Below are 16471 nucleotides of genomic sequence, written 5' to 3'. Positions count from 1 at the left end.
TCAAAAAGCAAATGGATTTAGTAATGAAACAAAATTGTATCCCCAGTTATAAAAAAAAATTGGCTTTTTCATCCCCCATCTTAGTTCTTTTATAGGGGAACTTTTACATTGAATAGTTTTAAGAAAATATTTTAATAGAAGCTATTTATTTTGCCTATAGATTTCTTTCTAACATCCTGCTAATTGCATTTGAAATAAGTTCAAAATATGTTATTTTGTTATGTTCATAGAATTTCTGTATGAATATTTCAGGTAAAAATATTTTTTGTGCTGGTTCTTTATAGTAGTTATGATACTGATTGAAGTCTAATTTGGATACTTAAAAATAGATTTTTATGAGTGTAATTTTAGTGCTACACTTAGTCCCAATTTTAATCACATCATTTAGAAGAGTGATATCAAAGTTAAGCAAAGAATACTAATTGTCACAGATTTATTTGATTAATGGCCAGATCCTTCTTTTCTACTTCCTTTGACCGTCCCTTCTACTCCCACCCCCCAACCGCCTCAAAAAGTGATTGATTTTTTTTTGGTAGGGATATACAGCTAGTTTTAAACCTATAAGATATTTTTCTAAAAAGACTAAAAATAACTTTTCTAAACAATTGTCAGTATATATTTGCTTTACAATGTTTGCCCTCATGCATATTTAAAAAATAATGCATATATCCCAGTGCAGTCTTTTTTTTTTCAAAAACGTGATTGAGGGAAAATTATCAAGATGATCCAGAATTACTGGTGTAAAGTTTAGGTGTTTAAGAAACATAAATTAGATAATTTCTAAAATTATTAAGTCTTTGTTGGAGTATGCTAAAATGATACTTGCCTTATTATACTTAAAGTTCATGAATAATAATTTTCTAAAGACTAGGGTAATTATTCACTTGTTGAAACATGTATATAATTAGTATATTTACATGGATTGTAAATTAGTCATATATTCAAAAGAATAACATGACACCAAGAAGATATCCTAGTCTTCACTTCTAGTCTGTTTGTTTGAGGTTGTAGGTACTATGCTTTCCATTATAGAAAATATCCTGTTTTGATACTTATCCTTAATTGCTATGTAACATTGCTATATAATTGAGAGAATTATACTTAAGAATTAAGTAAAGTGATTTCAATGGTATAGTTTTTTTTCCAACTGTATAGTTTATAAAGGCCTACTTTTTTTCTGAAGTTGGCACATAGGTTAAGTGATTTCCAAATATCTGAACAGTTTGATGAGAATGCTAATGACTATTATGTCAGTTGACAATCTCAATTTCAACTTAAACTTTTTAATGAGGATTGTTATTGTTTTTCAATTTTACATTAGTGATTTGTAGGTTACTTGTCCACATGGTAGAAAAGAGACTTGCTAAAAAACCTTTGTTATTTTTACTCTAATTGTAAGGCATATTTTAACTTTAATATAATAATGTAATTTCAATGTTATTTCATTGTTAAAAATCTTTTGTCAATTTTACCATAATTGTAAGGTATATTTTTTGTAATTTTAATGTAATTTCATTATCATTTGATTTCTTATTTCTTATTTATGTTCATATGACTTTAGACAACTTTTATCCAGAATGTTTTATGGCTTCAAATAAATTATCATTCTTTTGAAATATATGTTTACTTTTATTTTAATGCATGATTTATTTATTCTTAACATTCTTTTAAAATTTTGAGTACTAGATTCTCTCTCTCCCTCCCTCTCACCCCTCTCCCAATTCACTGATAAGGCAAACAATGTTATATTAATTATACATGTGAAATCATGCAAAATATATTTTCATATTAGCCTTATTACAAAAAACAAAACCAAAACAAAATAAAGCAGGAAAATCATACTTCAATTTGCATTCAGAATTAATCAGTCTCTTTCTGGAGCTGTACAACATTATCTCATCTTGAGTACTTTGGAATTGTCTTGGATCCATTGTATTGATAAGAGTAGCCAAATCTTTCACAGTTGATCATCATTACAACATTGCTGTTAATGTGCACAATGATCTCCTGGTTCTTCTCACTTCACTTTGCATCAATTCATATAGATCTTACTCTGTTTTTTCTGAAACCACTCCCTTTGTCATTTCTAAAGCACAATAGCATTCCATCACAATCATATGACACAACTTGTTCAGCCATTCTCTGATTGATTAACATTCCCTCAGGCTTCAATTCTTTGCCACCACAAAAATAACTGCTATAAATATTTTTGTACATACAATCCATTTCCTTTTGCCTTGATCTCTTTGGAGTACAGAACTTTTTGTTGTTTAGTTGTTTCAGTCATGTCCAACTCTTCATGACCCCATTTAGGGTTTTCTTGGCAGAGATACTGGAGTGCTTTGTCATATCCTCCGGCTGATTTCACAGATGAGGAACTGAGGCAAGCAGGGTTAAGTGACTTGCCCAGGTTCACCCAACTAGTAAGCGTCCTTAGGCCAGATTTGAACTCAGGATGTCTTCTTGACTCCAGGCCCAGTACTCTAACCACTGTTCTACTTAGTTACTTAGTATAGATCTAGTAGTAGTATTACTACATCAAAGGGTATGCACAGTTTCATAGGCAGTAAGCAATCAAATATGGGTTATACATGTGCAATTTTATAAAACATTTCCATATTAGTCATTTTGTATAAGAAAACTTGAATAAAAGAAAAAAATGGAAGAAAGTAAAAAAATAGCATGTTTCAGTCTGTGTTCAATCAATATTAGTTCTTTCTTTGGAAGTGGATAGTATGTTTCATCATTAGTCCTTTAGGATTGTCTTTGATCTTTGTATTGCTGAGAATAGTTGTCATTCACAGTTCTTCATCAAACAATATTGCTGTCTCTTGGTTCTGCTCACTTCTCTATACATCAGTTCATACAAGTCTTTCCAGGCCTTTCTGAAATAATCCTGCTTGTCATTTATTTATAACAATAATATTCCACCACCATCATCTACCACAGCTTGTTTAGCCATTCCCCAATTGATGGGCATTCCTTTGATTTCTAATTCTTAACCACCACCAAAAGAGCTGCTATAACTATTTTTTCTACAAATAGGTCTTTTTCTCTTTTTGGGGAGACTCCTTCTAACTGTCCTAATGATGATAAAATTAGAAGTTACATATACCATTTTCCCATGGAGGAATATAACATAGTTTAACTTTATTGAGGCCTTTATGATTACTCTTTCATGTTTACCTTTTTATGTTTCTCTTGAGTCTTTTGTTTGAATGTCAGATTTTCTGTTCATCTCTGGTTTTTTCATCAGAAATGCTTAGAAATACTTTATTTCATTAAATATCTAACACCCCCCCCCACACACACACAGAGGATTATACTCAGTTTTGTTAGGTAGGTTATTCTTGGTTGTATTTCTAGCTCCTTTGCCTTCTGGAATATTGTATTCTAAGCCCTCCTTTTTTAAAAGCGTGGTTGCTGCTAAATCTTGTGTGATCCTGACTGTGGCTCCACGATATTTGAATTATTTATTTCTGGCACCTTGCAGTATTTTCACCTTGACCTGGGTGCTCTGGAATTTGCCTATATAAAATTTTTGTGAGGTTTCATTTGGAATCTCTTTAAGAAAGTGATGAGTAGATTCTTTTGATTTCTATTTTACTCTCTGGGTCTAAGATATTGGGGCAATTTTCCATTATAATTTCTTTAAATATGTCATCTGTGATTTTTTTGAATGGGGCATTCAAATAGTCCAATAATTCTTAAATTATGTCTCCTTAATCTATTTTCCAGATCAGTAATTTTCCCCATGAGATATTATGTATTTTCTTCTATTTTTTTCATCTTTTGGCTTTTTTTTTTCTTGAAGTCTCATGGAATCATTAGCTTTTACTACCCCAATTCTAATTTTTAAGAAATTATTTTCTTCAGTGAGCCTCTGTACCTCTTTTTCCATTTGGGCAATTCTATTGTTTTTAAGGTGTTATTTCTTTAGTATTTTTTGTGCCTCTTTTGCTAAGCACTTAATTCTTTTTTCATAATTTTCTTTCATTACTCTCATTCTGTACCTCCCCCCCCCCCCAGTTTTTCTTCTACCATGCTTATCTCTTTTACTTTTCTAGGAATTTTTGCTGGTCTTGCTTCCAATTAACATTTTTCTGAAGCTTTGCTTATAAGCTGCTTTCCCCCCTTTTTTTTTTTTTCTCTTCTTCCAAGTTAATATCTTGGTCTTTCATGCCCCATAGTAGCTTGTTATGGTCAAGTTCTTTTTTTTTTTTTGCTTTCTCATTTTATCTCCCTATTTCTTGACTTTGAACTTTATGTTGAAATTGGATTCTCCTCAGCTGGTGCGGGAAGCCACTGTGCCAAACTCCAGGCTTTTTTGTGCTGCTGTTTTCAGAGCTAGCTTTAGAGGTCTGTAAGTTTTCAGTGTTTTTAAGTTGGTGTTATTCTATAAGAGATGTGACTACTGCTTTCCTGGTCTGTGCTCTAGTCTTTACCCAGGGTGGACCCTTGCTTCCCTGCAGTCAAAAACACTAGTGTTCCTCTTAGTCTTTGAATGGTGACTGGGCCCCTTGGTGATGGATCATAAGCACAACTGTGATCCAGAACTGCTTATGTACAATAGAGTTGCCAGTCAGCACTAGCTACACCCAGTGCCAGAAAAGGGTCCCCTGTAATGTCATTCTGATCAGTTGTCTGACTCCCCCTTTACCATCTCTGGACTGAGAGCTCCTGAAGCTGCTGCTGAAGCTGTTGCTGCAATTGTAGCCACCTCCAAGGCCCACCTAGTGTTACAGACCTGTCCTGCTGATTTCCTAAATTGTTTTAGGCTGGAATATCTCCCTCTGACCTTTTGTTCGCTCTGCCTCTCCAAAATTTGATTTGAGGCATTATTTTAAAGTTGTTTGTAGGAGTTTGTTGAGAGAGTTCAGCTGGGTCTCAGTGTGTTCTTCCCCTACATTTACTGTTTTTTTTTCAATCTTAATAGTATTTAATTTTTTCCCCCAGTTACATGTAAAGATACTTTTCAACATTTGTTTTTATAAGATTTTGAGTTCCAAATTTTTCTCCCTTCCCTCCCCCCATTCCCAAGACAGGAAGCAGTCTGATATAGGTTATATATGTACAATCACATTAAACATATTTCTGCATTAGTCATGTTGTGAAAAAAGAATGAAAACAAAAGGGAAAAAAATTTAAAGAGGAAAAAGGTAGAAATAGTGTGGTTCAATCTGCATTCAGATTCCACAGTCCTTTTTTCCGGTTGTAGAGAGCATTTTTCATCATGAGTACTTTGGAATTTTCTTGGATTATCCCTACATTTACTCTTTTTCTTTTTTTTTGGGGGGGGGAGGCAGGGTTTGCAGAGCAATGAGGGTTAAGTGACTTGCCCAGGGTCACACAGCTAGTAAGTGTCAAGTGTATGCGTCCAGATTTGAACTCAGGTCCTCCTGAATTCAGGGCTGGTGCTTTATCCACTGAACCACCTAGCTGACCCCTCCCCCTACATTTACTCTTTTTTTAAACATTTTTTTTATTTTTGGGGGGCAGGGAAATGAGGGTTAAGTGTCTTGCCCAGGGTCACACAGCTAGTAAGTGTCAAGTGTCTGAGGCCGAATTTGAACTCAGGTCCTCCTGACTCCAGGACTGGTGCTCTATCCACTGCACCACCTAGCTGCCCCCTTAGTGCTTTTTTACAAAAGTAAATGTTGAATCTTGGATCTTTTGCAGAGGTGATAAGTTGAGCAAAATAATTTTGTTTTGACCTTTTAGTTAGCATATTAAAGATATATAAAAGATATAAAAGAAATCTTTTCTTCCCATAAAATCTTCATCATTATCCTGAGTCTTTAAACTGCAGATTCACTTCTGTCTGTCTGAATCTGTATCTAATCCCTATATCAAATAAATTCACTCAAAATATCTTATAAAGTAATTCACTTTGAAACTTAAACCAAGAGAGTCAGGGTGAAATACCTGCTTTGACTCTTTTGTTACTGCTTCTGATTTAATCTTGGTATAATCTATCATATAAAAAATGATGCAGAAGCTACACAGTGAATATTAATCTTCTCTGTTAATCACTATAGACAATCCAGCTTAGCTTTATTTGGGAAACTTGAAATGGTTCTGTTAGATACTTAAAGGGTAAAGTTTTGATATGATCCAAGAGTCTAAGGAAATTACTTTGACCTTCATTCCAAGCTGTACTGAAGGCTGTATAGGTTTAGTGTGGAATATAAATGATGAGCCTTCAGAAAGTTATCCTTTGGTGACCTGATCTTATCCTTTAAATACTTTCACTTTCATTGATTACTTTGGGGGAATCTATAAAATAGTTCAAAGCCAGAATTACATGTTCTGTATCAGTTATAGTAAAAAAAAATTAGACAAAATTATTAGAATAGTGAAAAGGAATCAAAATATTCCCAAAATTCGAGGAAATTGTTCTAAACTAGGGAGGCAGTCCAGCGAAATGGAAAGAATTCAGGATTTAGAGTCAAAGAACCAGGATTCAAACCCTGACTTCTATTTGACTTTGTGAACTGGGACAAGGCACTTCCCTTTTCTGATGTTCTATAAAAATAAGACTTCTGAGGCCCCCTTCTAGCTCTAAATTGATGTTCTGGCTACTGTATAACTCCACACTAAGAATAGGCTTTCTGTCTTGGATTATTATGCAGTATGTTATAGGGAAACATTTGCTTGTTACCTGGAATCATTTCTATAAGGCCAGTGTAAAGTTTGCTGGGTTTTATTTGTTTTTCTTTATACTAGGGATATTAATGGTGAAATTGCTTTGTGTGCTTCAGAAATTTTTGGGTTTTTGTAAGTACTGGCTTGATTTGAATCAGCCTGAATGGCCTCAAGGGTCTCATCTAGTTCTATATGTCTGTCCCCCTGGCCAGAAGGATATGGTACTTAGTAATTAACTGAAGTTATCTAGTCCCTAAGTAGGGACAGGGACAGAAACAGGGCCTGTGATTTCATTAGTATAGGGAATTCTCAGATGAAGAAACTCTCTCTACTAATTCAGGTCTATACTTTCTGAGCTCAGGAAAGAATATACATGAGAGACATAAAGAATAGTAGGGTTATGTGCTCTTTCATACTGGCTCTGAATGAGAGAGGGTCTGAGACTTCTGTTCCATCTGCAGTTCCCACAGGAATTTGTTCTGTGACTTCTTGTGTAACCATTGCTATGAGCCCTGTGTTTCCATCCATCATATCTCTGTCTTTAGTTCTTTGGGATATTTTCAACTTTGATGATTTGGAATCCTTTCCTAAACTTCACATCATCTCACACTCCTCTGAAATCATTCCCAGTTATCTTTACTTTCACTCCTATATGGGATGAAGAGATGCCCCTTCTCCTTATTAATGTTAACTCTTTTATATATTCCCTTTATCCCATCCTTGCCTGTTTTCTCTAGCAGATTGCTCCTGCTATTATGTTCACTCTCTAATCTTCAGTTTCTCCCTATCTACTGTTTCCTTACCTACTTCCTTATGTACATTCCCAAGTTTCTTCTATTCTTAAAAACTCTTTTTCCCTTTTTAGCTAAATTCCTTGAAAAAGCCATCTCTCTACTCACTGCTTCTACTTCTCTTTCCACATCTACAGTCTCAGTATCAACCTTATGATGTAATTGAAATTTCTTTTCCCCAAGTTACCAGTGAATTCCTATTTGCTAAATCTAATGACTTCTCAGTCCTATTCCTTCTTGTCCTCTACAGCATTTGACACTGTTAACCACCTTTTCCTCCTATATGCTTTCTTTGTTGTTGTTGTTGTTGTTGTTTTTTACTCTGCTCACCTCTCACCTATCTGAACTCGTAGCTTTCTTCATCCTGTCACGCCTACTAACTATGGGTGTTCCCCAATACTCTGTCTTGGGTCCTTTTCTTTCTTCTTTCTATAATTTCACTGGATGATCTCTTTAGCTCTCATGGGTTCAGTTGCAGATGATTCTCAGAGCCATGTATCTGTCTCTCTACTGAGCCTTCAGTCTGTTATCACCAACTGCCGGATGGTGACATTGCAGACTGCATTTCCTACTGGTATCTCAGACCCAATATATCTAAAACAGAACTCATCTTCTCTCCCCACCCCCACCCCGCCCTTCTCCCAAACTTCCCTTCCTTTGTCAAAGGCACCACCATCTTTCCACTTACCAAAAATCACAACCTTTTCATTCTCAGCTCTATCTTCTCACCACACATCTAGAGTGAGTTGCCACATGTTGTCATTTCCTTCTTCACATTGCTGGCATATCTCCTTCTCTCTATTCACACAGCTACCACTTTAATATAGGCCCTCTGCATCTCTTGCTTGCACTATTTCATTAGCTGCCTAAGTAGTTTCCCTTGCTCAAGTCTTTCCATACTCTGATTCATCCTCCATTCAGTTGTCAGAGTTATTTTCCTAATGTGTAGGTCTAATCATGTCACTCCACTATCAATAGCTCCCTGTTAGTTCTAGGACAGTGCAAAGGCAAAAGGAGAGGAGGATCTAAGGGATTAGAAAACATAATCTTTTATTGTAAATTTCCATATAATTCTTCAGCCATGTAAGAAATTATGTATTAAGGCAGATAACTGAAGCAACCTCAAAGCTATTAATAGCCTTTTTTATGTTTCTTTTTTCACGAACCTTCAAGGGCTCCTTATTAACTAATGGCCAGTGACCAAACTCTTGGTCTCTCTATAGTCTTACTGTAGCCTAATTTTCCATTTTGACTCTAATAGTGCATCTTCTACTTCAGACAGTTTGGTTCAATTAAATTTAATTCAATTCAGCAAACAAAATAAATGCCTACTATGTATGTGTAAGGTATTATACATATACAGACAAATATGAAAGTTCCTTGCCTTCAAGGAGTTTACCGTTTATGGGCCAAAATGATCTATTCATTATTCCCTTACTTACATTCTCCAGCTTTCTCCCCTTCCATATTCTTTATATAAAACCAAACCATTCTCATCAATTAGGGGTTAGCTCAAATTCTACCACTTTTTCCTTAAGTTGTTCCAGCCCATTGTAGCGTATGATAATTTTTCCCATCTCTGAACTTTATAACCCTTATTTTCTTTACCACTGATTTGTAAATTAATCATTTATTGCCTTGTAATCTTGTCTTAAATTGTTATTTGACTTTGCATGTTACTGTGTTAAGTGATGGAGATAGAAAGACTAAAACAGATTGTTCCTGTCCAGAAGGGACATGGGAAGGAGGGAGGGTTCCAGCATATACAAAGAGAAGTAAATACAAAATATACACAATATAAAGTATATCAGGGAGTGAGGAAGGCATTATTAGCAGGTTCAGGAAAAGATTGCTGTACAAAGTAGTTCCTGAACTAATCCTTGAAGGAATTTCAAGACAGTGTAACGATAGAGATCATTCTCTGCCTATGTAAAGGTACACATGTGGGAGACTGAATATTGCACATGGGGAATAGCAAGTGAGCCAGAGTGGCTGGAACATAGACTATTTAGGGAGGAAAGTAATGTGAAATCAGTCTGGTAGGGTGACTTGGGGCTCGATTGTGAAGGGCTTTAAAAAACTGAGGGGACACACTTAGGTTTTATCCTAGATGCCTGAGGGAGCCACCGAAGCTCTTTGATGGGGAGTGAAATGATCAGACATGCTTGAAGTCTGCTGAGGATTTAGATTGGGAGAGGGGAGAACCTTGAAGTGGGGAGACCAATTATACAAGTCCAGTTGAGTGGTGAGGACCTAAATTGAGCTGAAAGAGATGGCTATGAGACATTTTGTAAAGGTAGAATCAATGTATGTAGGGACAGGGAGTGGAGAAGAAAGAGTTGATGATGACTCTTCAGATTGTAAACCTGGATGACCAAAAGAATAATGCTGTCCTTCACAATATAAGGAAGTTAGGAAGAGAGGTAGACTTGAGGGAAGGATAATCAGTTGAATTTTAAACATTATATTAGAGATATCTATTTGTTATCAAAATGGAGCTGTTGGTTATGTTGGATTGGATCTTAGGAGTGAGATAAAGGCTGGATATATGGATTGGGGAGTTATCTTCATAGACATAATAATTGAATTTTTGTAAGTTGATGATATCAGTGAAAGAGAGTAGTGAGAGAACATAAGGGAGCCTAGGATAGTGCCCTGGTATACACCTACAGTTAGATGTCAGCACATGAAGCCATTGAATCTGAATCAAAGGGATTATGGGAGGTAGGAGAAGAGGAGGAGAATTTACTAGCTAAGAGGATAGTAGTTTGTCACTTCCTTTCTGTAACCATTGGTAGCTCTGTTCTAGTGTTGATTTAATTTTTTTTCCTATGTTAAAATGATAATCTATACATGAAGGGTGATGAGGCTGTGATCCTAGTATCCTTTTGAAAAGTGATCTAGTGTTGGCTGAAGTCAGTCAGTCAGTCAATCAGCATTTATTAAGTGCCTACTTAATCATCCAGGCCCTGCCTGGATAATTCAGCTGCTCCAAGCCTTAGCCCATAAGTATAAAATATATAAATCCAATATCTGTCCAGCTAGGTGGCACAGTGGATAAAAGCACTGGCTCTGGATTCAGGAAGACCAGAGTTCAAATCTGGCCTCAGACACTTGACACTTACTAGTTGTGTGACCCTGGGCAAGTCATTTCCTTGTTAAAGAAAAAAAAAGAATATCTACTGTGTGCCTTCAGAAGACTTGTGGAAAAGAACAAACAGTTCCTGATCTGGAACTACTCAATAGTGAAAGAAATAAAACATTATATTAAAAATTAAAAACACACCAAAGCTCAGTTAAAATTAGCAGAGAAGTAGATGCTATCAGCCACTTGGAGGTTGAATTAGTTACTGCTTTTCAACCCTAATTTTAACTTTTAATTTCCTCATAGGTGAAGTCAGTAATTTGTGGTATAGTTTTCATTCTCTCCTCTCACCATCTTGTAAGCTTCTGAAGAAAAGAGTTTTCTTTTGTATATTTCTCTGCAGTACTCAGGAGACTAGCTTGCTTGTAGTCAATATGTAGTGATATTTGTTGTCTTTGTTTGTTTGTTTGTTTTTTTGCAGGGCAATAGGGGTTAAGTGAATTGCCCAGGGTTACACAGCTAGTATGTGTCAAGTGTCTGAGGCTGGATTTGAACTCAGGTACTCCTAAATCCAGGGCTGGTGCTTTATCCACTGCGCCACCTAGTTGCCCCGATATTTGTTGTCTTGATGCTAGTCATGATATACTTTATTTTAGTGCCAGCCATGGGAAGAAAGTTAAACTTAAATTCTAATTAGGGATCCAGCATGTACAGTGGGAAGAACATTGAACATGGAGTCCCAGGCCTGAGTTTGAATCTTGCCTTTACTGCTTATGTGTCTTTGGGGAAATGACTTAACCTTTCTTCTAATGAAGACAATGGGTTAGAGGAATTCTAAGGTCTCACTCATCCAGCCTTAGATCTATAATCCTATGAATTCTCTTCTGATCTAGGATCTCATGTAACTGACCTTACATTAGTAAAGACCCACTATAAAAAGAATGGACTGGACTAGTTGCTCTGGGATTTACAAAAGAAATGGAAGATAGTCTTTTTCTTAAAGTGCAGTGCTTTGTACATAGTAAATGTTTAATAAATGCTTTATTCATTCATTCCTGGTCCTGTTTTATGAAGATCTTTTTGGTATTTCATGGTGCTTCCAATGCCATCTTTGCTTTCTAAATTTAGCAAGATTTCTGGAAGCTAAACCCCTGTGTAAAGTCTCTATACTAATGCTGCTAAAAATAAAAGGCCTATGAATATAATACTGCAACAGTCACAACTCAGCATTCATGGGCATTGCTCAGTTAGAAAACCAAAGAATGTTGGTGCCAAATGGAGGCTTGCAATATATTATGAAATTTGAAAAACTTTAGAGGTCTGTCAGAATTATTAAAAAGGTTAGAAAACATCTTGAAGTGGGTTTTTTTAAACCTTTTTTCATGTCATGGACTTCTGATACCGGTGAAGCCTATGAATCCTGAATCCCTTCTCAGGATAATGCTTTTAAATTGCTAAAACAAAATGCACTGGATTACAAAGGAAGCCAATTATATTCTAATGTAGGTATCACAATATTTTTGGAAAACATACACATTCACAGGCCTCAGCTTAAGAAACTGACTTAGAGTTACTTTCAATCTAAAGGGAGTGTAGAAAATGGACTAATTAACACGAACATATACAGTTCAGCATACATTTTCAAGCACCTATGAAATAGGTACAAATCCTCTGCCAGCTACTGAGGATACAAAGGTGAGATTCAATAGTTGATAAACATTATTATGTGCTAAGAGTACTATGCTAAGCTGGGAACATAAATAAGAAAAAAGAGACTGTCCCTGCCCTCCAAGACCTTACAACCTACTTGGGGAAGACAGTACTCAAAAGGTGGAAAAGTGGAGGGTCGGGGGTTGTGGGGACAGGAGCATGTAAGGGGAGTCCCATAATCACAGTGCAGCTGGGTGAAAAATGAGGCGGGATCGAAGCAGAGGTTTTGGAGTTCATCCTCCGGTCAGAGGGACAGAGCATAGTGGTGAGGTGCTGATCATCCCAAGGCTGATGGGATCTTGCAAGGATGATGAGGTTTTCCCAATAAGGAACTTCCTGGGGCATAGTGGAGAAGTCCTGGAGTAGCCAAGAGCAAATATTATTAGGGGAAAGAAGTAAAGATAGAAGTTTCAGAGTGATTCAGGTCAGATGGAGTTACTAGAGGCTTTCTCAAGGAGCCATTTTTTTTTGGTTAAGAAGGGGAGGAGGGGCAGGTTTAGCCCCAGGTTAGCAGACAGTGGGAAGGGCAATTTAGGTAGCTTCTTAGAATATGTAGTGGCTTCCAGATAAGAGACAACATGAACATGCCCTTTGCTCTTTATTATATAAACTAGAAAATATGAACTAGATTACCCTAGAAATATTTGGTTGAATGTTATTAAATTTTCTCAATATTATGGGTGGGAAATTTCATTCTTTTTGCCCTTTTAAAAAAAGTAGTTTGCACTGCCGTGGGGAAAATGGTTGGTGTGGGGGTCCTTAGGATTCCCTTTTTAAGGAATTATACTCTTTTGCACACATACAATTAGAATAAAATAATATTTTATTTGAGCACTAGAGAAAGGAAACCTTGAGACCAGTCTCAAGGGGAGATAGATCCAGAGACGTGGTTCTCTGAGATACCTATCTGTCTCCCTGAACAGGAGAAAGGCCATACGTTTTATTGATCATAGATGGGATAATCACCTGAGTCCTTATTGGGGTTGGGTTCTGAGAAGTCAGGTGAGGGGGATAATCACCACCCTTTGGGGGTGGGGAAAGCTTGAGCGAAGGTTTGAATGAGAGGACTTCTGGAGTTATCTCTGTCTCCTTGTCACCATTTAGGCAGCAGCCCCACCTAATGGGCTTATATCCCTGAGGGATGGGGGAGACACTTCTTTAGTTGTGTCTGTGTCTGTCTTTTGCTTTATTTTTTCAAGGAGAAGGTTCCCTGAGTTCCCCCAGAAAACATTGAGGTACGCTAGGCCCATAACAACACCTTTTATGCATTAACTTCCCTTTCCAAGACTTCTTTTGAAAAAGATAAAAAACCTGACAGTTATAATGTGCTTAAATGTTTGCAGTACACTTTACATATATGTCTTCATTTGAACCCTTCATTCCAGCCCTATGAAGGAAATAATCAAATACTATTTCCTCCATTTTACAGATGGAGAAACAGGCAACTTTGACCCAGAGAGGTTAAATGACTTATCCATAGTTACACAGCTAGTAAGCATTAGAGATGAGATGTGAATCTAGTTCTTCCTAAATCCCAGATTCAAAGAAAGGCCTCCAAAAACAAAAACAATAATACAAAATAAAAATCTCCAAACCACGAAGGTGTTGTAATAGATGTTGGCAAAGGGTGTACTCACATTGATGAAATCAGAGATCCTTGAAATATTAAACTAAGAAGAATGCTTTTGAGGGCAGCTAGGTGGTGCAGTGAATAAACCCTGGATTCAGGAGGACCTGAGTTCAAATCCAGACTCAGACACTTGATACTTACTAGGGCAAGTCACTTAACCCTCATTGTCCTGCAAAAACAAACAAAAAAAGAATGCTTTTGAGAGCTTTTAAATTTTGATATAATTTACATTTTGACTCCTTGTCATCCAGGTCTACTTAAGCTACCACAACTGACTTAAATGAAACAGATGGAGTTATTTAATAAATTATTTTCCATCTCCTGGAATGAAACACATATTAAAATATATATACTAGCTATGAAAGATTTTATATTCCTTTTATCCTTTTGTTTTTAGAAACTAAATATTTTCATTAATTTACATACAATACACTAACTAGATAAGTACATTTTGAAATGTGATCAAAGTTATTAAATAATCTCCTGCTGAATACATATTTACCCAGGTTAGTAAAGTTTTGCCTTTATATACTTTTTTTAGTTTTGAATGCTCAACATAAAATATAATACAGTTTCAAAATTTCCCCCCCAAATTCATTGATTTAAAAAAAAATGTTTTTGTTTCAAATTATATGCTCTATAAAAAAATATGACCATCTAAACTGGCAGAGAAAAATTAGATAAATTTAAAAATAAATTTCCCACATATCCAGTCCATTGCTAAATCTTGTATCCACCTTCACAACTTCTCTTTTGCACATACCCTTCTGTCCATGAACATAGTCACCATCTTAATTTGGACTCTCATCACCTCTCATCTGGGTTATTATAGTAGTCTCCTAGCTAGTCTACCTCCTTGAGTTTCTCTCCACTGCAATTCATCCTCCACTCAGCTGCCAAGGTGGAAAATCTGACTGTTGCCTTCCCTGCTCTGATATAGCTCCCAATCAGTAAATTACAGTGACTCCATTTTACCTTCAGGTTCACATATAAAGCCTTCTATTTGGCAATTCAATATTTCCAGCATTTATCCCCTTCTTACTTTTCCAGTCTTTTTTTCATTCCACTTCCCTCCATGCATTCAATTCAACCTTACTGCTTAGGCTGTTTGCTGCAACTCATGCACAACACCCCATCTCACATCTCTGCTTTTTCCCTGGATGTCCCCCACACCAGCAATGCTCTCTCTCACCTCTACCTCTTTGAATCATTCCACCTCCAGGAGGATATCTTTCCCAACTCTTCCCTGACTTCCTCACCTTCATTTCTATCCTGTAGTTATTTTATATATAATACCTAGTTTCATGTTTATCTCCTTGTTTAGAATGTGAACTTGTTGAAAGTAGGGACTGTTTTTGCCTTTCCTTTTGTTCTTGTCTCAAATGCTTAGCTTACTATGTACCCATATATAATAAGGGCTTAATAAAGTCTTGTTGACTGGATCATTGTTAGTAGCCCCTTTTGGAAATAACTTGGAATCTGAGAAAATAAGAAAAGGGGCAGGAAAAATTGGTTTTTGAGGAAAGGAAAAAGAGAGCTTGACAGTGATGATCCCACAGTGGCAGTGGATAAGCACTCCAGTTTTTAATACATTTTCTCTTCAAGTTCATCCTCTGTAGTAGATGTTTGCAGGTTTTGCCAGGGATGAAGCAGATGTCTAGGAATCTCCCAATTAAAAAAACGCCCTATACTAGTATGGATAGGCTCTGTTTTGCAATTTATATTGTTGTAGAGTTGCCTGAGGTGAGAGATTAAATGACTTACCTAGGGTTGTGCAACAAGGATTTGTCAAAGGTAGGACCTGAACCTAGAATTTCTTGACTTATACCAGTTTCTGCTCTTCTAAACCACATTGAACTTAACTTCATGGTAGTACATTTGCCTAGGCTTGTCATTAAGAAAAACAGGCTTAAATTGATAAATAAAAATTCTTGCTTTACAAAATGACATAGGAGAGGTCCATAATTTTGATGTCATGATTTTTTCATAAATTTAGTAGTAAATATTTGCCAGGTAAGAAAACATAAAGAGGCATAGCTGGAATATTTATTCAGGGAATTATGTGCTATGCAGGACACGAAACAAGTGTCTATATGTTTTAAGTGTAACCTTTGAGGGTATAGTTTTGTTTATCTTGAAGAAAAATGTGTGAATTCACTAATTACTTTTTCCCTAATCTATTCAGATCAGCTGTTCCATGTATTAGCCATGCATATGCGGCTTTATAGCATTGATTCTGCCTACAATCCATGGAAAAAATTAACTCAATTAATGCAGGATATGAATTCACAGTAAGTATTGTAGAAATATCAAAATAAGCTTAAAGCTTTTCTTTGGCCTATAGTTTTTAATATGAAACATGGAATTATTTTATGAATATTTAGAAATCAGAATGTATATTCTCAAATTGTTATAATGTTTAATATATATTATTTTTGCAGAAGACAGGAATTATAGATAAAAATTTAAGAGTACACTTAATGATATGCAGTAGAAAACATAAGTACGCTTTAGTACTTATAGCTTTCATTTATATTGCCCCTTCCATTGAGATAAAAATATTTCATATGTACTATCACATTTATTCTCTTGAAATATTTGGGAATTAGG

The 16471-nt window shown here is 35.9% G+C and overlaps 1 protein-coding gene across 8 annotated transcripts in view; it reads left to right on the top strand.

Annotated features, from left to right (window-relative positions):
- Nucleotides 1-16471, top strand: part of UBR3 (ubiquitin protein ligase E3 component n-recognin 3) — a 283992-nt gene that overhangs the window by 209837 nt on the left and 57684 nt on the right. For all 8 annotated transcript variants that reach the window (XM_043992858.1, XM_043992853.1, XM_043992859.1 and 5 more), the window contains one exon: nt 16047-16152. In XM_043992858.1, coding sequence (XP_043848793.1) covers nt 16047-16152 — 106 coding nt within the window. The remainder of the gene's footprint in view (nt 1-16046; nt 16153-16471) is intronic.

The sequence above is a fragment of the Dromiciops gliroides genome, chromosome 3 (assembly GCF_019393635.1).
Source record: "Dromiciops gliroides isolate mDroGli1 chromosome 3, mDroGli1.pri, whole genome shotgun sequence".
NCBI lineage: Eukaryota > Metazoa > Chordata > Mammalia > Microbiotheria > Microbiotheriidae > Dromiciops > Dromiciops gliroides.
Note: the sequence above shows the minus strand (reverse complement) of the source record. Positions and strands in the feature narration are given on the sequence as shown.